This window comes from Guillardia theta (assembly GCF_000315625.1).
Source record: "Guillardia theta CCMP2712 unplaced genomic scaffold GUITHscaffold_50, whole genome shotgun sequence".
Classification (NCBI taxonomy): Eukaryota; class Cryptophyceae; order Pyrenomonadales; family Geminigeraceae; genus Guillardia; species Guillardia theta.
Window position 1 is genome coordinate 274,753 of NW_005434624.1, and position 19,559 is coordinate 294,311.

General features: G+C 56.9%; 5 protein-coding genes across 5 annotated transcripts; 1 reads left to right on the top strand and 4 right to left on the bottom strand.

Annotated features, from left to right (window-relative positions):
• Positions 1 to 2,234: 2,234 nt before the first annotated feature.
• On the bottom strand, positions 2,235 to 3,526 carry GUITHDRAFT_40367 (hypothetical protein; the record flags this gene model as incomplete). The annotated part of the gene is made up of 5 exons (XM_005829739.1): positions 2,235 to 2,318; positions 2,495 to 2,560; positions 2,635 to 3,171; positions 3,288 to 3,404; positions 3,449 to 3,526. Coding segments are annotated over 5 exons (882 nt in total), but the record flags the coding sequence as incomplete, so codon positions are not given.
• Positions 3,527 to 5,189: 1,663 nt separating this feature from the next.
• Positions 5,190 to 6,130, bottom strand: GUITHDRAFT_111187 (hypothetical protein; the record flags this gene model as incomplete). Its single annotated transcript, XM_005829740.1, has 8 exons — positions 5,190 to 5,225; positions 5,288 to 5,389; positions 5,439 to 5,528; positions 5,582 to 5,650; positions 5,693 to 5,788; positions 5,835 to 5,906; positions 5,958 to 6,028; positions 6,085 to 6,130. 8 exons carry the CDS (start codon positions 6,128 to 6,130, stop codon positions 5,190 to 5,192), a joined length of 582 nt encoding a protein of 193 aa, XP_005829797.1.
• Positions 6,131 to 14,488: 8,358 nt separating this feature from the next.
• GUITHDRAFT_111188 (hypothetical protein) lies at positions 14,489 to 15,836 on the top strand (the record flags this gene model as incomplete). Its single annotated transcript, XM_005829741.1, has 6 exons — positions 14,489 to 15,028; positions 15,074 to 15,207; positions 15,254 to 15,305; positions 15,350 to 15,499; positions 15,548 to 15,646; positions 15,699 to 15,836. The coding sequence occupies 6 exons, from the start codon at positions 14,489 to 14,491 to the stop codon at positions 15,834 to 15,836; spliced, it is 1,113 nt and encodes a 370-aa protein (XP_005829798.1).
• Positions 15,837 to 16,600: 764 nt separating this feature from the next.
• On the bottom strand, positions 16,601 to 17,053 carry GUITHDRAFT_111189 (hypothetical protein; the record flags this gene model as incomplete). The annotated part of the gene is made up of 1 exon (XM_005829742.1): positions 16,601 to 17,053. One exon carries the CDS (start codon positions 17,051 to 17,053, stop codon positions 16,601 to 16,603), a length of 453 nt encoding a protein of 150 aa, XP_005829799.1.
• Positions 17,054 to 17,581: 528 nt separating this feature from the next.
• On the bottom strand, positions 17,582 to 18,118 carry GUITHDRAFT_111190 (hypothetical protein; the record flags this gene model as incomplete). The annotated part of the gene is made up of 1 exon (XM_005829743.1): positions 17,582 to 18,118. One exon carries the CDS (start codon positions 18,116 to 18,118, stop codon positions 17,582 to 17,584), a length of 537 nt encoding a protein of 178 aa, XP_005829800.1.
• Positions 18,119 to 19,559: the final 1,441 nt, after the last annotated feature.

Genomic DNA, 19,559 nt, shown 5'->3' on the forward strand with positions numbered 1-19,559 from the left:
GGTCCCCCTCCTACTTCCTCCCTTCCTCCTCCTCCCTCCTCCGCCCCCCCCCCCCCTTCGTACCTGCACGAACTCCCCCGCCTCCTTGGTCTTATCCCACAAGAGCCTCATGCACTCAGCATTCACTCGCTCCTGTAGGAAGGAAACGTCAGAGATAAACTCGCTCCTTCCCTCTCCCAGCTCTCGCTTGTTCCTTCTCCTCGTTTTCCTGCTTCTGCTGCTGCAACATGCTGCTGCTGCACATGCTCCTCCTCCTCCACCACTTCCTCGTTCTCCTCTTCTACTTCCCCTTCCTCCCCTCTTCTCCCCCCACACTTCATCGGTTTACCTTGAGCTCCTCGAACCTCCCGATCTCATTGCACGAGTTCGTCACGTCCTCCAACACCTGGTACATCATCAGCAGAGCAGCTTGGGGAGGGGAACGAGGGGAGGAGGGACAACGTTCAGGGCATGAGGAGGGAAGGGAAGACCAAGAAAGATAAGAGGAAGCAGCAGTGAGAGGAATGGAGGATTCGGAAGAGCGAGGAGAAAGCTTAGGCAAGGAAGTAGGGTGGAGGAGGAAGAAGATTTGGAGGAAGGAGGGAGGGAGAGAGGAAAAGCAGGGCAGGAAAGGGAGGATCTAGAAAGAAGGAGGAGGAGGAGAGAGGCGAGGGGCTACGAGGAGGGAAGGATGAAATTCTCACCTGCTTCAGTTCGTCTCTCACCATCCTGACACACAAAGTCGCTGGCTCCTCCATCTTCTGAATCAATTTCTTCACCAGCACCTCGAACGCTGCAACAAGCCAAAATTCGGTCATCCTTGTCCTCGTCCCCTTCCCCTTCCCGTTCCCCTTCCTCCTCCTCTCCCTCCTTGCGTCCTCGTCTCTGTCCTCCCCTGCTCTGCTCTTCGCACCTGAGTTGGGAACGAACAGGTCAGCTCGCACTCCGACGGCATTCCGCCGGGCTGTGTGAATGTCTTCATCCGAGAGCTCCTGCAGGAGAGCAGGTCTTAGACTCTGAGAGACTCGAAGAGAGGAGGAGACAGGAGGAGAACGGAGGGGGTCGGGGTAGTGGGAGGGAGGGAGGAAAGGTAAAAGGAGCTGGGCAATAGAAGAGCAGGGCAAGTGGGAGGGGGAGGGATGGAGGGGAAGGGAAGGGAAGGGAGGGAGGAATGGATCAAGGGACGAAGGGGAGGGAGGGAGGGAGGGAGACGGGGACGGAGGGAGAGGGGGAGGGGGAGTTTCAATGTGACATCTTGCTTGTCTCTGGTTCACCTCTGAGTCCATTTCTTCGATGTCCTTTCGAAATTCCTGCAAACCAGTCACAGCGATCCTGTAAAACATCCGGAGATTCTTGGTGCCCCTCCTCGTCCTCGTCCTCGTCCTCGTCCTCCTCGTCCTCGTCCTCGTCCTCGTCCTCGTCCTCGTCCTCGCCCTCGCCCTCGCCCTCGCCCTCGCCCTCGCCCTCGCCCTCGCCCTCGCCCTCGCCCTCGCCCTCGTCCTATCAGTTTCGCCCATCCCCTCCCCTCTTTGCCCCTCCCCATCGACTGCAGACCTTCAGGAAGATCTCACGGACTCGGGCGGGTCCGTAAAGCGCGACAGTGCTGTGAGGTGTTGATAAGAAGAAGGGATGAGGATCAACCAGGGTTTGCGATCATTATCATGTACATCATCGTCATCATTCTCATCCTCATCCTCATCCTCATCCTTGTCATCATCATGTACACCATGTACATCATCACCACCTTCTTTACTCACCTGTTCTTTGCGTTCCCTTGCATAATCTCCCGGTACTGTTCACAGAATCTATGGATGGCACTGACCTGTTGGGACGTCATTCCACTAATTCTCTTTCTCTGTTGCCCTCTTACAACAATCGCCCGCTGCTCCCTTTGTGTTTGTCCGCACTCGCCGCCATATCTCTCCTGCACCTCGTAGGCTTCTCGTAGCAGATACTTCACCTGTACATCATTCAGCTCCAATCTCCTCCTCTCCTCTCAATCCCCTCCTCTGCTATCGTCGTCCTTCTCTCCTCTCCTCTCCTGTCGTCGTCCTTTCTACTCTGCTCGCCTATTGTTATCCTTCTGCTCTGCTCTGCTCTGCTGTCCTCTTCTCTCTTGTCCTCCTCTTCGTTCCCGTCCTTCCCCCTGTACTTCCTCTTTCCCCTCCTGTTTCTCCCACGTTCTATTCTTTACCCCCTTCCCTGTCCCCTTCCTCCCTCTTTCACTGCAGCCTATCAGCATTGAAACACTCACGGACCTTCTTTGAGATCTCCGGCATGTGCAACCTGATGTGGTTCTCAAGGATGTTGTTGAGCCTTCTTGACAAGTAGGGAATTCCCTGTTGTGCACGATCAAACTATGTTTCCTCACCCCCCAGTCCCCTCCCTGTCTCCTCCTCCTCCTCCTCCTCCTCCTCCTCCTCCACCACCATCACCACCATCACCACCATCACCACCACTACTTTGTCCTCATTCTGCTCTTTGTTCTCCTCCTCTTCCTCTTTCATCATCTCACTTGTTCACTGGATATCGCGGCATATGCATGATGCTTCTGGAAGAAGAGAGATTCCGCTTTCAGCGCCTGCAAGAGTGTGTAAATATTCTTTCCTCCGTCCCCTCCTCCTCTCCTCCTCCTCCTCCTCCTCTTCCCCTCACATCTCTCATAGGCTTCGATGTGTCGATATCCCTCTGGCTTCGGTTCACCACCCCTATGTACCCGTGCTTGAGGGGGTACACCTTCCCCTCCAGCACGTCCCGCGCGTCCGTCCCTTGATCCATGAGGTCCAACTTGGTCAGCACGCCCACCGTCCTGCTCCCGTCGGGGTCCACCATCCTCGCCATCTGCAGCCCGTCGGAGTTGGCGATGTCCTGGTTGGCGGCAGAGACGGCGAGGATAATGCAGTTGGGCTTCTCTATGAACTCTCGCACCATCGTGCTGATCATCTCGGAGATGTTGTGAGGCTGGTCCCCAACGGGAACCTTGGTCAGGCCGGGGAGGTCGACGAGCGTCAGGTTGAGGACGCTCTTGCTATGCACGCGGAGGATGATGGGTTCCTTGGAGACTGACTTGTTCGTACCAGCTATCTTGTCCGTCTCCACCTCGATCGTCCTCCTCACCTCGTCGAAGCTCGTGAACTTTTTGTTGATGTGCGCGAACTCTGCGTAGTCCTGCGAGATATCTTCTTGCAACAGCTGTAGCAGCAGCCGTCAGGGCGGAAGGGGAAGCGGGGGAGCAGCAGCGAAAGACGAGGATGAGCAGGGAGCGAGGGACAGGGAGGAGGGAGGAAGGAGGAGCAAGTGAAAGGCACCTGCAGTATCAGAGGCCTTCTGGTACAGATGCCGCTTCCTCTCGGAAGGAAGTCATACCCCACCAAGCTCTCCAGCACACTACTCTTCCCGCTGCTCTGACTGCCGACCACAGCGATCTGCATGTTGCCTTAGAGGATCGTCATCAACATCCGAAGGGAACCTGAGGGAGGTCTACAGGAGGGATGTCCAGTGGTGCGAACGCCTCCTGTAGTTTGTTCATGACGGGGATCAACTCGTTGAGCGGCATCTGGAAGGCATGTAAGCGATGGGAGGAGAGCATGGCTGCAGGAGCTCTTTTTGTCGTTGCAACCCATTCATGGAGCTCGTTTGATGCAAGGACAAGGAAGAATACTAGAATTTCAAAATGGCTCTAGAGACAGGGGCAAGAGATAACGATAATCGATCAATAGACTGGGGTAGGGAATAGGGACTGGAGACACTAGCAGATTATCTAGGTACTTCAGCTAAAGCATGCATGATCCAACAGCTTATCAAGACTGAGACCGCACTAGCTGGTGCCGTACAAATGCTCGTCTTCGCAACCACAGTGAACGATCTCATGGATAATCCATTGCTGCTCCTGCTCCTGCTCCTGCTCCTGCTCCTGCCCCTGCCCCTGCCCCTGCCCCTGCCCCTGCTCCTGCCCCTGCCCCTGCCCCTGCCCCTGCCCCTGCTCCTGCTCCTGCTCCTGCTCCTGCTCCTGCTCCTTCTCCTCTTCACTCCATGCCTTCCGCTCTCTCCTTCGTCCGCATCACTTCGTATCCTCATCAGCGCATCAGCCGGCGGGAAACCGTGAATGAGTGGGGGTAGGGGATACACAGGGTGGTATCGATCCTCCCTTGTTTGAGTGAAAAGAAGGGGTCCTGGGAAGAAAGATAATTGATAGCAGGGGTAGTAGAACTTTTTTGCAACCAAGGGATGTTCAATAGTGGGGTAAGACGCTGGAAATTATGGGGTAGTACATAAATAAAGACCTATGAGGGGAAGGGGCTGGGTAGTGATAGAAACTGTAGGGTATTCGATTCGGAGGGTGGGTAGGGGGTGGGTATTTCAAACATTCAGATTTTTCAATGAATTTTGAGCTCATAGAAGTCTCAACTTGACGGACGGCCGCGGGCGGCGCCGGCCGGCCGAGTCGGAGCCGCCGCCGCCTCCGGCCCGGGCCGGGCCCTGCGCCCCGGGCCCGGCACTGCAAGCGGGGCGTGGTACGGGGGCCGGGTGACCGTCTACCGTAGTACCCCGGTACCGTACGCCGGGTAGGCTACATTGTTACCACGGTACTGTGCAACGGTTTGCTCAAAGCCTTAAGTTGAGTTGAACTTCATCCCGGAGTAAGGGCCATCATCAATCTTGAATCCGAAACTTCTTTCGTCAGGCCCTGAGAGGACGGTCCGGCGCCGCCGAGCCTCGGCGGGTGACTAGGAAGCTTGACGGGCTTGATTCGGTGACCGTGACTGCCAGGCTTTCGCCAAGATCGGACAGCCTCTGAGAGAGAACTTCGGAAAGGCTGGCAACCCAGGGCCGGCTCGGCCGCCTCCCGGAGTCCGATCCTGCCACTCAGTGCAGTGACTGACAGGCTGACTGGCAACCGTGACTCTGCTGGCCAGTGACGCTGATTCAGCGACCGACTGACCTGAACCCACTGTGATCAGGCTTCAGACCATACTAGTCACCGATTGAGAGGCGCATGGGCCCCTCGGACGGACGCCCGCAGCACGAGTCACAGCGCTACCAGGATAACCATGGCGTCAGCCCGGGTGTTGAGCCCAGGATCAGCAACAAAATCTACAGGGCCCGAAAGGTGTCCGATCAGCGATCACAGTGAAGGCTGCGGCTGCCGCAGTGCGCGGTCACCGGAGCAGACTCAGATGAGGCTGGGAGACTGACTCGGACTCTATCGGTCAATCGTCCGTCTTCCTCGCGAACAAGTCCTCTGCCTGGTAGGAGAGCAAGGCAGTGAGATGAAGAGACTAGCCCAGCTACAGCACATCAAATTCACCGGAAGGAGGGCAGGGACCTTGTAGACCCACCCGTTGCTCGCCCGGCGAGCCGCCAGCACTCGGTCCGTGCCGTCCGTGTACTTGCTGAAGAGCGTTGACAACTGCAGGGTACAATGTCAGTGAAGAAGTCAACTCTTCTCTGCACATCACAGGATATCCTATCCCCGTCACGGTCGTCACGGCTGAGTCCCTTCCGAGTTTCTCCAGCGATGCTGGGTCCAGCACTTGGGACAGGGCGACCTGGTGAGTCGAGCAAGTATCAAACGAGTGCTACGATATCAGCGATGGGGTACATGGGAAAGAAGATACTTCCTCCACTCCTGCTCATTCAGCGACATGAGAAGCCTCTGCCCGACGTTGCTCTGTGGTATGTGAGCTTGGGCAAGCATGTTGCACAATGTGACCTGCAGCGCCGAGTTGACAGGAGCGAACACCACCAAGCTTCGAGTTGCGTGATGTTTGCTCAGACTCGGCTTGTCCCAGGCGCCCTGCTTGAGCTCCTGCAAGAAGCTTTCTCATCCAGGTCAAGGGACCGCCATGGTCTACCTCGTAGTAGGAGAAGAAGAGAGTTGTATCTGGATCGCGCTGTAGTATGTCCCGCACTGTTTCCTTGGCGCCCTGCCGTCTTCTAGTCACGATATGTTTAACATTCTGAGCAGTGCGCGAGACCTTGCTCATGCATGCGCAGAGAAGAACGCAGAGGATGCTCACGGCCACAAGGACAGGAATCGCGTTCCATCCTGTGTGCTGGTAAGTCGAGGTTGCATGGGAGGGAGCATGGCAGATGTCTGCACACCTAGAAATATCGCCAGCATCTCTTGCCCTGCCATGGCGCTCAGCATTCTCGGCTCTTCTCTCTCAGCATTCCCTCCGCTCCTTCACCAGTCACCATTTTCATGCATCACAAGGACCACCCCCACCTTCATGTTTCTTCAGATTTGATGGGGTATGATTATCTGAGGCGGGTCTTCTCTATCCGAGGCGGGGCTTCTCTAAGCTAGTCCTCGGGAGCGACGGTCGGCCCGCCGGTGGCCCGCCGGGGGCCCGCCGGGCCCGTCAGCCAGTCACTGTGCTACTGAACGCCGAGTCCGGTAGGAGAGTGATAGGAAGGAATCTCCCCGAATCCGGAGGATTAGCTGATGTATGGCCCGCGCGTCCCCACCGACTCGGCGGCCAGGGCCCCCGCAAGCCCCGCGCGCCCTTTGACTGGGCTGAGGGATCGGCTGCCCTAGGAAATTGAACGCATTGAAGAATATTCTATACAAGTGTGAATCAAGACAATCGTGACGGTCGCTAGCTGTCGAGCTTGTGATACACTAAGAGGTAGGCAGTCTGAGAGCAGCCCAGCACGTTCTCGAACGCTGCAACAGCAGGCTGCAAGGAAGGAAAGGACTTCAGAAGAAGCAGGGGGAGGGAGCTGGCGGGGGGGGCAAGGGGGAGGAAGGTCAGAGACTTACGATCCTTCCTGACGTCACGTCCCGTTGCCCAACAGGAGTGCAGATATGGTCGTTACACTCCCACCAGGCGCCACCTGGTTTACTGTCAGGTTAACGATGACGAAGAGGGGGAATTGGAGAAGGTGGACACGAGAGCAGGAGCAGAGCAGGAGCAGGAGCAGACATGCGGCAAACATGGCAAGGTCCATTGCAGCAGCACACGGATCGATAAGCAGTAGCAGCACCGCGAATTGAAGGAGCGAGGCAGAAGCAGCAGAACGGAAACAGAGAAGAAGAAGGAGCAGGAGAAGGGAAACTGAGCCGATGGACGAGGAGGAGGAGGAGGAGGAGGAGGAGGAGGAGGAGGAGGAGGAGGAGGAGGAGGAGGAGGAGGAGACTGAGTTGATCAAGGAGGGTGAGGTGGGGAAGAAGAGGAGGCGGAGGCGGATTTGCTGACCTTGGTCTTTCACCGCACAGACGTAATGACCAGCCTGACTAACATCAGCTAGCACAAGCTGACAGAAAAAAACCTCTAAGGAGCCTCCGAGGTGATAGCAGATGCCTGCAAGGCAGGTAAGACGCGAGAACAGAAGCGAAGAGGAGGGGGAGACGACCGGTGAGCTCGAAGGTTTGAGACTGAGCTTCCTCTGGGTGGTCAAGGAGGAGGTCTTGTAAGAGGGAAGTGGGAGGGTAAGAGAAAGCGATCGGAGGAACAAGAAAGTTTTACCATCACACTCGTCGATGTGATAGTCCTTTGTCTGCGAGGAATGAAAGAGAGTGAGTGGGAGAGAGAGAAGGCGAGAGAGAGAGGGGGAGGGAGAGGGAGAGACAGAGAGGGAGGGACGAGAAGGGACCAGCGGAGGTGACATGTGGAAAAGGGGAGAGAGGAGAGGGAGAGGGAGGGGGAAAGGGAGAGGGAGAGGGAGAGGGAGAGGGAGGGAGAGAGGGAGAGGGAGAGGGAGATGGCACAACATGGAGTTGAGAGCAAGGAGAGAAGGGTCGAGGAGCAACAACAAACAGCACAAGTTCTTGATACCCATGATTGGCTCTCGTTGTCGAGCCAGAAACGCAGGAAGGGGCTGATCTTGAGTGCCGTATCAAGCTTCCTGGCATAAGTGGAGTGGCCTGAGGAAACAGTGAGCAAGGAGAGGAGGGAGAAGCGATCTTGGACGGGGGAAAGGGCGGACAAAGAGATGGATGGGGGAGGAGGGGGGAGTGGGAGGAGGAGGAGGAGGAGGAGGCGATGGAGGAGGAGGCGATGGTGGTGGTGTGTCGAAACGAAGAGGAGGAGGACAAGCAAGAGGTGGACATGGAGGGGAAAGAACTTAGGAGAATGAAGAGAGAGGGGGCTGGCAGGAGGAATGGAATGACAGCAAGGGGGTCCAGGAGAGAAGGAGAGAAGGGAAGGAGAGAGCGGATTAGAGCAGAGGAGAGGAAAAACCCTTGTCAAATCGAAATCTCCGCACGCAAACGATGAGGCTGCGGGGAAAGTCAGGGAGGAGTAGAAGGGAGTTGAAAGAGGATCGTTGACCTCCTTGGGAGTTTCCACATCTTCGTGGTCCGTTTGATGTTGTCGGTCCCTCCGGAATGTCCTCGTGGAAATATCTTGACGCGGGCATTAGCAAGGAGGCATGTGGAGGAGGAGGCGGAAGAGGAGGAGGAAGCGGAAGAGGCGGAAGAGGAGGAGGGCGATGTGAAAAAGGGCATGCAGAACGGAAAAGCACCACCAGGAGCGGGAGCAGGAGCGGTAGCAGCAGAAAAAGGAAGGGGAGCTACAGAGAGAGAGGGAAACGAGGAACGGAAGGAACGGTAGAGTGTGCAGGAGTAAGATAAGCACCTGTTCAGCAGCTGGCCGATGCTCTCGCCGCTAGCCTCGAGGGAAGCAACAAGGACATTGAAAGGTTCAAATTCGCAGCTGGATCAGAGTTTGAGCCTAACCGCCGACCTCCTCTGTACCCCCCGGCCCACCTCCTCCTCAGACTTATCTTCCATTTCCTTCTCGTCCCTCCCTCGCTCTAATTTGTCTATCAGCCTCTTCACTCTCGTGTCGAATCCTAGTCTGACTTTGCATGCTTGCTTCTTTCTTGTTTTTGCCTCCCATTCACCCTTTCCTCTTCTCCCTCCTCTCCTGCTCTCCTCCTCTTTCTCACCCTTTCATCGTCTGCTTGCTGAGATCCCATGTATGTGTGAGTATCTGACCAACGAAGGATGGGGATGAAGAGGAGAGTCTGTCGACCAGTTAGAAGCAGTGTCCAGCAGCAGAAGCGGCAGCAGCGGCAGCGGCAGCAGCAGCAGCAGCAGCAGCAGCAGCAGCAGCAGCAGCAGCAGCAGCAGCAGCAGCAGCAGCAGCAGCAGCACGACATGGAAAGGACGATGATGGACAAGGAAGCAAGGAGGTACGCAACGCTCAGGGTTTTCACCTACTCCTCCTCGTCCTGGAATTTTCCACGCACATCCCAAGGACGTCGAAATCCCATTTGACCTCCCCAAGGATCTAACGGCGGAAAGAGGTCAGGACGAGCGAGGTAGGAGGAGAGAAGGGGGACGAGAGGGATAAAGTAGAGTAGGAGGGTAAGAAATTAAAAGCAAAAGGCAGCAGCAGCGGGTCTGAGCGAGGACAAGTGGAGAGGGGGGAGGGGGGGGAGGAGGAGGAGGTGAGGGAGAACGAGGAGAAAGAAGGGAAAGAAGAGGAGCTGATGCTGCTGATGCTGCGTTCAACCTTCATCATGGACAGGAATTCTGTCTGATCCTGTCGGGACGAGATGCCCTCAAGTCTCTGCAGCGAGAGGGAGAGGAGGGTCAGCAAGCGGAGAGGAGCAGCAGGAGCAGCGGACGTGCAGGTATTGCTCGCAGAAGTGACCCATCTTGGTATGCTCTTCCTTGGGGATCTGCGACCGCAAGTCCTCCCGAACGATCTGAAGGATGGGAAGGTGAGGGAAAGTAATAGACGGTAAGGAGGAGGTAAGAGAGGGGGTTTGGGGAGGGAGAGAGGAGAGGAAACGAGGAAGAAGGCAGCGAAAAGCGAGCAGCAAGCAGGAGGAGTGGTTTTAAGGTATGCGCAGAGGGCAGAGGCGAACCTGGAGAATCGACTCGAGGAACTCGTGTACGTCACACTGCCCCTGATGCAGCAAAGCAGATCAGGAGGAACGGAGGAGGGGGAGACAGAAGCGAGGATGGTGGTATTTGAGAAGGATTTGGAAGTGGTGGAGGAGGTAGAGTAGTGATAGTGGTGTTAGCAATTAGAGAGGACGAGGAGGAGAAATAGTAGGAGGATGACAAAGTGGTAGACGAACTGATGTTCGTCGTTGAGATGAACAAGTAGTGTTGGCAGTGGTGAATGAGGAAGGACCAAGGAAGCACCTGGCGCTGTTGAGAAGGGACTATGAGAGGGACCCATCTATGAATGCAGTCGCTGCAGGAGAAGTTCAGGACGCACCAGCGAAGCAAAGAGAAAAGGAGAGCGAGAGAGCAGGGGACAACGAGGCAGGAAGGGAGGACGAGGAGGAAAAGGAGACAGAGGGTGAATAGCAGGTGCAGCAGGGAGCGTGGTATGAAGAGGGACCGGAAGCTGTTGGAAGTCTGTTTGTCGATCGGTTTCCCAGCGCTGAGAGTGAAGTCATTTTCTCTTCACCTTTCTCTCCATAATCCTTTCTCCTGCTGAATCCTCCCCATCCTCCCCATTGTCTTCTTCCTCTGCCCCCTGTATCCTTTTCCTGTCTCCTCATGGCTTGTTCCCCCCTCGACCCCCCTCTGACCCCTCTGGATTTTTGCTGCGATCGCACTACCTCTTATCGCCCTTTCTTTGCTCCAGCTTTAATTTCACCTCCTGCTCCTCTTTCACTGCTTTCTGCTCCTGCTCCTGCCCCTGCGCCTGATCCTGCTCCTGCTCCTGCTCCTGCTCCTGCTCCTGCTCCTGCTCCTGCCCCCGCCCCCGCCCCTGCTCCTGATCCTGCTCCTGCTCCTGCCCCTGCCCCCGCCCCCGCCCCTGCCCCTGCCCCCGCCCCTGCCCCTGCCCCTGCCCCTGCCCCTCCATCACCTTGCTCGCTCTCTGCATGTCACCCGAAGGTTTCTCAGCGCGCTGGCGACCGCGCAGGAGCACCTTGAATGTGATCGCACGTCACGCAAGGTCACAGGCATGACCAGCTACATCTGGAGGTCTCGGTCGAAGTCCTGCACGAGACCAGGTCATCTCCTGCTGAAGAAAACCTGGGGAGGGGCAGGGAAAGAGGAACGGGGAGGAAGAAGGGGAGGGGAGCTGAGAGGGTACTTGGAGAAGAGCTGGAAGGGGAATAAAATGACGAGGGGAGGGGCTGATACGAGTACAGCGGAGCAGGCTGCTGGGAAGGAGGGCAGGGGAGGCGAGAGAGTGGGAGAGGGGTGGGAAGGAGCAGGCAGGAAAGGGGCGCAAGGGCAGAGGAAGGAAGCTGGACCGGTAGGGAAGCTGGGAGGTGAGGGGGTGGGAGCCACCTTGATGGCGAAGAAGAGCAGCTGGATGGCCGAGTTCATGAAGCAGAGATTCTCGTGTCCTCGAACTCCTGGAAGAAAACGATCAGTGCGAGGAAGGAGCTGACTTGGTTGCGCTGACCGTTGTAGAGGCCGCAGGGACCGGCGTGCCCTCCCTCAGCCCGTTTCTTACTGTGTAGATTGAAGGTGTGTAAGTGTGAGGAGGACGAACAAGAAGAGAAGGAAACAGGACAAGGAGGAGGAGGAGGAGGAGCTGGAGCTGGAGCAGGAGCAGGATGGCGAATGATCCAGAGCACGCCGAGAGGAGCACGAGCACGAAATTCGGATTACCCGTTCCTGGTCACCGTCATGAATTGAGGTTGCTGCCAGAGCAAGTCAGGTGTACACGAGGGGGGGCAGTGCGCGCGTTCACATTGATCTCCTCCTCCTCCTCAGCGCTGCGGGACGTACTTGCCACCTTTCCACAAGGCAACTCCTTCAGTCCTGCTCCCTCCCCCTCCCCCCTCCTCCCTCCCCCCTCCCCCCTCCCCGGCCATTTTGCGCCACCTCTTGTCTCCGACGTCTGACTTCTTGCCTCGTCTGCTGTGGCCCTGCCGTTGCCGCATTCCTCCTCGTCTTCGCGTGACGGGGCAGGCAGTCAGCAAGGGCAGCCCAGCAACCTCTGCATCACCTGCTCCTGCTCCGAGAGCGGTCTTCCCCCCCTCTCCTTCCTGTTGCCCTGTTTCTTCTTCGTCTTCTTCCTTGCCCCGGCCACGCTCGAGCCTTTGCGCCTTGACAAGATGGAAGAGGGAGAGAAGTTGAACTTCATGTGGGAAGATCTGCACAGACAGGCAATGGCCAGCAGCGCACTGCAGAGCAACGCAGTCGAAAGGACGAAGACGATGGGTCTCCAGCTGTAGACGGCTGTTAACCCGCCCAGGACCCCCACCACCTCGGCTTCATTCAGACCAAGAGTCAGCATCTCCCAAACAGACGGGAGGCGCAAACTTCACCTTCCCTCCGTCCATAGCCCTTGCTGGGGTAGGGAAGGATTCGAATCCCGTCGGTCAGTCATCACCAAGACCGAAGGCAACTGGTCACCTCGTACTCTTGCTGCTGTCGACCGCAGGTGTCGTCAATCTCCACTTTGACTCACCCGTCTCTTTCTCTTGGATCGCAGGCCCTCTCCGTTCTCCTCCAGCCCGGGAGGTCTTGTCGGTGATATGATAAAGCAGCTGGCACTTCCTCTTCCTAAGGACCCCAATGCTCATCACTTGATCCTGCCAAAGCAATCACTTCGAGCCTCCCAGCGCTCGAGCCTCCCAGCCTCTCTCCTTCACCTCCGTCATCTCCAGTCTCTGCTGTTGAATCCATCTCGACACCTTGAGAGGACGAGACAGGCCGTCAGGAGGAACGAAGGCAGCACGTCAGGCAGAGCCAACACCCCGTTCCCAACCTCTCACCTTGCGAGTGCTCGCCGCCTTGCAGTCTATTATCAAGTTCGAGACCGTAAGTCCCTCCTGCTGAGGAATCGTGCACAGCCAGTGCAGGCAACGAGGGTCCCCGCACCCGGAGATCGTGACGGGGCTTTGAACCAGGCGCACGTGCGAGTGATAGGGCAGACTGTTGATTGGTTACACGTGGAACAATCACATCAAGAATCACTTCTCAATCCACACGTGCAGCTCCGATGGGGCCAAGAACGCCTTGTTGTGACAGAAGACAGTCTGTGGCTGTTGGCAAGTGAGGCACCGAGTGGTCTGGCAAGCAGCACTGCGCCTACCAGGTAGATGCTCGAGTTGTTGCACGGGTCACCCTGGCATCGTAGAACAGACCAGGAGCCTCCTGTTTGCTGATTTCGTCTGAAGGGCATACAAAAGACGCATACATACAGTCAGAAAGATCGATCGTGGTGGTGGTGAGGAGGAGGAGGAGCTGCCGATTACCCGAAGACGATATAGCTCTGAGAAGTAAGGTTCAGCAGCTGCAGGTCCGGTCTATCCTCGGGTGGTATGCGATCCACTGTGGCAGAACATCGTCTCACGGGATTGATGCTCCGGTGCTCAGAGAACTTCACCTCTCGATGCCGCTCCGAAGCTGATGGAGGTAGCTTGTGACGGCAGGGTAGCTGTAAGGGTACGGAGTGAATGAAAACGCTGGGTTGTCAACGACTTACATAGCAGGCAGAACAGACAGCAGAAAAGCAGCATCTCCTCTCCTCCTCGACTTGTCATAGGACACAGTTTGAAGTGCACAACTCGTAAGTCACATGCTGCGGATGTCGTGCTCCTACTCAATCGATCCTTCGAGCGCTTCCATGCTCACTCCAGCCATCAGACCAAGGAGCTACTGAGACCCATTGGCGACCGCATGCAGATAGCTCTTGGTGGCATGCGACTTCGGCAGCCAGGCTTGGGCCTTCCTCCCCTCCTCTCACTCCCCTCCTCTCACTCCCCTCCTCTCACTCCTCTCCTCTCACTCCTCCGAGCCGCATCTCTCGCCATGAATGGATGTGACACTGGGAACCATCCCAGCAGGGCGGTCATAAACCGCCCGGGCCCGGCGGGCAGGCCCGGGACTACTGAGGGACCGGGCCCCGGGCCCCGTTGGCCCCGGGCCGGCGGGAACTCAACCGCCGGGCGTCTTCAACTGAGTTGTGGACTCTGAGATTTTTTCATAGGGGTCTGGGGCATTACCGGTCGTACGACCCACTTACCTTTGTGATAGTGAACTCTTAGGATGTCCATGGAGACCCAGTCAAACGAGCCTTGCGGTCTGATCTTATTGCTTCAATTAGTTCTTCTGCCACATCTGGCCTCTTCCATTCAGACCCCCCCGGGCCCGGCATTTTACAAGGACCCACCCCCTTGTAATCTATCTGCATTTATTACCCTACCCTACCCGAGTAGAGGTACTACTCGCAACGGATCATCGTCAACTCTCGTCAAAAAGTACTCCGAGGGGTGGGGTAGATCTACTACCCGTGGTTTTAGGATGTGTTTGGATGTTGTAGGACCCAGTACGTTTTCCTTTCGACCCGACCCCAGCGGCGGCTAAATAGAAGCGTTCGCTCATGGCCGCTAATAAGCCTGGCATGTGACAGTGAGAGGTAGGAAGTGAGGAAAGATCATGGACAGACTGAGAGACTCAGTGTTGAGAAGTCTTGATGAGAAGATGCGTGATGAGACGAAATCATGGACGAGAAAGAGAGGACCTGAGTTGAGTTCAACAGCTAATCCACTCACATTCATTTACGCCCTCCTCGTTGTAACTTCTGTTGGCTACCAGGGCTCTGATCTGAAGCTTTACTCCAGGGGCACGATGATATCGGGCAACCCCAGGAGCTTGGAGCGCAAGTTGTCCTCGGAATCTGTCAAGGACAACGTGTTGCTTGTCGACGGTTCAGACACCAACACGAAACGCTTCAAGCTGATGAAGGTCCCGTCCTATGTGAAAGAATACCGAAGATTTCAACGAAGTGAGCTGGAGGTTGGCAACATGCTCAAGAAGGGGGCTTGCTGCTCCTTCTGGTATGCTGTGGTGGTCCAGAACATGAAGCCAGTCATGGTGAAGGCACTCTACCCGGATCCCGATTTAGACCCCGATGACTTCAAGGTCAAGAAAAGCTGCGAGAAGGTGGATGTGATCAAGAAGGAGGAGGAGATTCTGAGCATGCTGCCTCCTCACCCCAACGTCAACGGCTTCTACGGCATGACAGAGGACATGCGAGTCCTCGTGTTGGAGGAAGTTCGAACGGATCTCGCCACTGTCCTCCACCTCACAGAGCATCTGATTCCCATTACCATCCTCAAGTGGACTCGAGACATCCTGCTGGGCCTTGCTCACATCCACGGCACCCAGGTGATGCGACGGAGCAGCTGGGGAGGTTCTAACACGAGCGGGCAGGTTGTACACCAGGACATCAGTCCGAACAACATCTGTATAACCAGCCAGTACCGGGCCCAGATCTCAGAGTTTTCGAAATCTTGTAGGCTGGAACGTCAAGAGCAGCTCCAGAACAAGCAAAGAATTGGAACGCTGTGAGTGTAGTGTATCCCATGATTGTGCGGATGACGATAGGAGCAGTTCGTACAGAGCGCCTGAGTTGATTATGGGCGCCAAAACATACAACAACAAGGTACACAGCCCCTGTGAAGTGAGCAAGTGCCCTCTGACATGCAGGCAAAGATCGACTGTTGGTCTGTTGGGATTGTAATCCTGGAGATGCTGCTCGGTGACTGCCCAGTGTCCGGACTCGTCACCGACGTATGCACATGTCACAATCCGTTCCATTCAAACTTCAACTTTGATCAGCTCAAGATGATCTTCAAGGTCCTTTTCATGATCCACTTGCCTGCTCTGACTCCAGTTCCTGGTCAGCTGGTTGGTACTCCCACTGACGAGACTTTCCTGACCAAGCTGGACTGCTTTGCTCATTTCTCATCGTGGAAGGTGTACCGACGTGGATTGAAGCAGAAGGTGCTTGACGCTCCACATGAGGTCAGCTAACAACAGCTCTGACGCGGCCAAGGTATGGGAAGCTTGCATCCTTGATCACAAGCCGCAGCATGGCTTCTTTTCGAGGAAGACCGCAAAGGAATCGATTGAGAAGTCGTCCGGAGATGACCCAATCACCCTGGAAGAATTGAAAGCCTACTCGGTGATTTGAAAATCTCAGCTCTGCACACTGCAACTCTATCGCGCCATGCTTGACGAGAACCACAGGGATGGTACGAAGTGCTGGAGGGTTTACTGAAATTGGATCCCAATCGGAGAATTACAGCCAAACAGGTGGGATGAGAGAGGCGGAGGGAGATAGCTAGTGAATACTTCATGGGAGAATCCGACAGCATGAAAGTGATGAAAGGACAAGATTGGAAAGGGAAAGGATGGACCATCAAAAGTGAAGAGGTTATAGCGAGCAGCAGCGACTGAGATAGCCCGCAGGCCTTGGGGTCGTTGCGTTACTTCGACTCCTTTGAAGAAAGCTTGTGGAATGATCCCCATGCAGCCGCACCCGGTCGAGTCCGACCGTTGACCGCGCTGAGGGGGAGGAGGAGGACGGGCTCGAAGAAGCAGGATAGCTCGGGGCATAAGGTCTCAGCGGGGAGCAGCTTTAGGCGATCCATCAACGTTCAAAACGTGGCCTCCACCATGTTCCTGGTGAAGGAGTTTGGGCGCAACTTGTACCAGGCATCAAAAGATCGGACGAAAGACAAAGGGTCGGTTGGACCATCGTGAACAGACAGAGGTCAGAAGTATCCCATGGATCGGGTGTGTATATTATGTACATTACAATCGTCCCATCTTGGAGCTCTCAAACTCATGGCTGATGTGCATATGCCACTGACATGTCCTTGGAGAGAACCGCTCGGAGCTCTCATTCGCCATGATATTTGCATCGCACTTCCTCGTGCGAGATTGCTTGCTCTGCTACCTTTGGTGGTACGGATAGATCACGGACTCGTCATCTGTCGCGCTCATGTACCATCTGAGCCATCTCGAGTCGATGCAAGTCCTTGCACACGGACCAGGACTATCCTCGACACCTGCTTCCCCCTGGCTCTCGCCGATGCTACTTGCTGTTTCCGAGCCGCCTTCTCGTGTAACATCCTGGTTATACCGTGCCGAGCTGGGGCCTCCCTTCTTGTACGGCCATCGCATGACTCCCAGCTTCCGGCATGCAGACTTGAGGCTGGTCAGACAGACCCCGAGTCTTTCCGCCGCTTCTTCTTGCCTCATGCAGTAGAGGGGCTCGAGCACCTGTAGGTCGATGCTGACCTCTATCGGCGGGCCGTCGATGCCATCAGGTCTTGATCTCGGGGCGACTATGACGCGCTCGGAGAAGCTTGGTGCTGAGGCGTTGCTGTTGTCGCTCTCCGACATGGCTTGGTTCGGTCGTGGTGCCGCTACGAATGGAGGCTGATAAAAGGGGCAGGGGGCTTCCCGTATCCTCCGGAAAGAGAGTGTTTTCGGCTTTAAACCAGGTATCTGCTGATAGGCTTTAATGCGAAAACCTTGCTTTTAAGGGTTTCGAATGCATCAGACGATTCCACACCCCCATCTCGTCAACCGACACAACGGTCAAGAAGCAACCTTTGGCTTGAACCCCCTTTAGGCCATGTACGCCGAAGGCTCGCGATCGTCAGTGAAAACCAAGGTGCAGACCCCAACCGCTCGCGCATGCCACAGCAACTCATCCTCCTGCCAAGCACAGTATGGAGCCGTCTCCTCGATGCTACATGACCTCCCGCACGGCGTTGTATGGACGACGACATGCTCCCAACGCAACGATATCACAACAAATCCGAATGGGCCATCCAAGTGTTTCTTCATTCCATAACTCATATACATGTACCGGTTTATACTATCACATCGCCCCTACCGTGAGCATGACGTCATGCTCGGGCTCCCTCACACTCCCACTGCCTCTACTGACTCGGCTGTCCCGCAAAAACACTGGAGCCACTCCTCCCATCCGACCTCCTCGTCCTCCGACAAGGATATTCCGAGCTCTCGCACGACGGGGTCCTCCTGGGGGGAGGGCTGGGCGACATGGCGACGGCTGCCTCCAGGGCAGGCAGGCCAGGCTGGCTCGGACTGCGGCTCAGCTAGCGACGGTCCTGACGCGACCTCGCCGCTCAACTGAGAGCAGGAGGTAGCGAAGAACGCCATCAGGTTGTAGTCCACGTTGCTGACGAGGGCGCGGGCGTTGGTGTCCTTCTTTTTCTGTGCATAGCCCATGCTCTTGGTGTACGGCCAACGCCTGATCCCGAGCTTTCTACACGCAGACTTCAAGCTCGTCAAGCAGATGCCGAGCTGCTCGGCGGCCTTGTCTTGCCGCAGATGGAAGAGACTCTGCAGCGTCTCGAAGTCGATGCGCACATCTTGACCAAGGGGCTGTGAGCAGGAGACCTTGGGGCGAGGGGAGATGGTCACTTGATCCTCCATCATCGCTTATCTATGCTGCCGCCGGCTTGTCCGACGAGATGAGGTTATGGGGGGAGAGATTGGATTGAGGTAGGGAGGGCGGCGCGAGGAGGAGGAGCGAAGGGGAAGGGAGGGAGGGGTAGCGATGGGGAGGGGAGAAGACAGAGGGTATACTGGGGAGCGAGGAAGGGGAGCGTGGGTCGGGAGGACGGAAGCGGGCTAGAAGTAGAGGGCAGGAGAGAGGATAGTGCATGGTACGGCACGGCACCGCATGGCATCACGAGGAACTCCCTTGATAACGTTGTTAAAATGCAACGTTTCATCAAAACACTTATGGCATGCTGACCACGATTAACTCCTCACAGGGCTGGAACATGACATCATGTCTCCTTGCTTGTCACAGACTCCAATTCAAATGTCACCCTTACAACTTGAAAGGTCCGTGCCACGAGGAATAAATTGTGCCAAGTTGGTCTCGGATTCCACGGACCGGGAGTCAGTGACTGGGCCGGCCGGACCGGGTCCTCAGGCCCGGTCACTGCCACGGACGGTACCGTGCCCCGGCACGGTGCCCGCCCCGGCACTGCGGCACCGTGCGGCCCGGGCCGCCCGGCCAGCCGCTGAGCGGCCTGAGACTGCCGCCCGGCCGGCAGCCGTGCAGGGGCCGGCGGCCGACGTCGCCCCGGCCCTGACTCCAGTGATACAACGGCGGCCCGTTCACACGTGACCGGCCCCCGTCACCCAGCGGCTCGGCGGCGGGCCGGCCGGGCCGGGCGCCAGGGCACTGCACTGCGGCGGCCCTGGCCGCGGCCCGCGGCCGGGCGGCGGGCCGCCCGCGGACGTGCCAGGACTTGACCCGGTTCGACCGGGCCGGGCCACGCGCCGCCGGGCCCCGGCGGCCGCGCGGTGCCACCCTGATCGGACCGTACTCGTGCGGTCACCCGGACTCGGACTCCAGTGGCCCGGGCGGCCCGGCGGCGGCGGCCCGAGCGCAATTGAACGGCGCCGGTTGCGGCCGGCAAATGGCCGTGCCGGTGACCAAGAAGCCCTACCGTAGTCACTGACTCACGACTAGCCACGGTAACCGTAAACATGTGGCTCAAGATTGTACACATCCCAACTGACAATTTGAAACGATGCAAAAACGAAACGTTCTTGGGGGAGTTCCTCGTGACGCCATGCCCACAGATCACCCATGCCGTGCACATCACGTTGCACAAGATCCCCCCGTTCTCTACTTCTAGCCCGCTTCCGTCCTCCCGACCCACGCTCCCCTTCCTCGCTCCCCAGTATACCCTCTGTCTTCTCCCCTCCCCATCGCTACCCCTCCCTCCCTTCCCCTTCGCTCCTCCTCCTCGCGCCGCCCTCCCTACCTCAATCCAATCTCTCCCCCCATAACCTCATCTCGTCGGACAAGCCGGCGGCAGCATAGATAAGCGATGATGGAGGATCAAGTGACCAT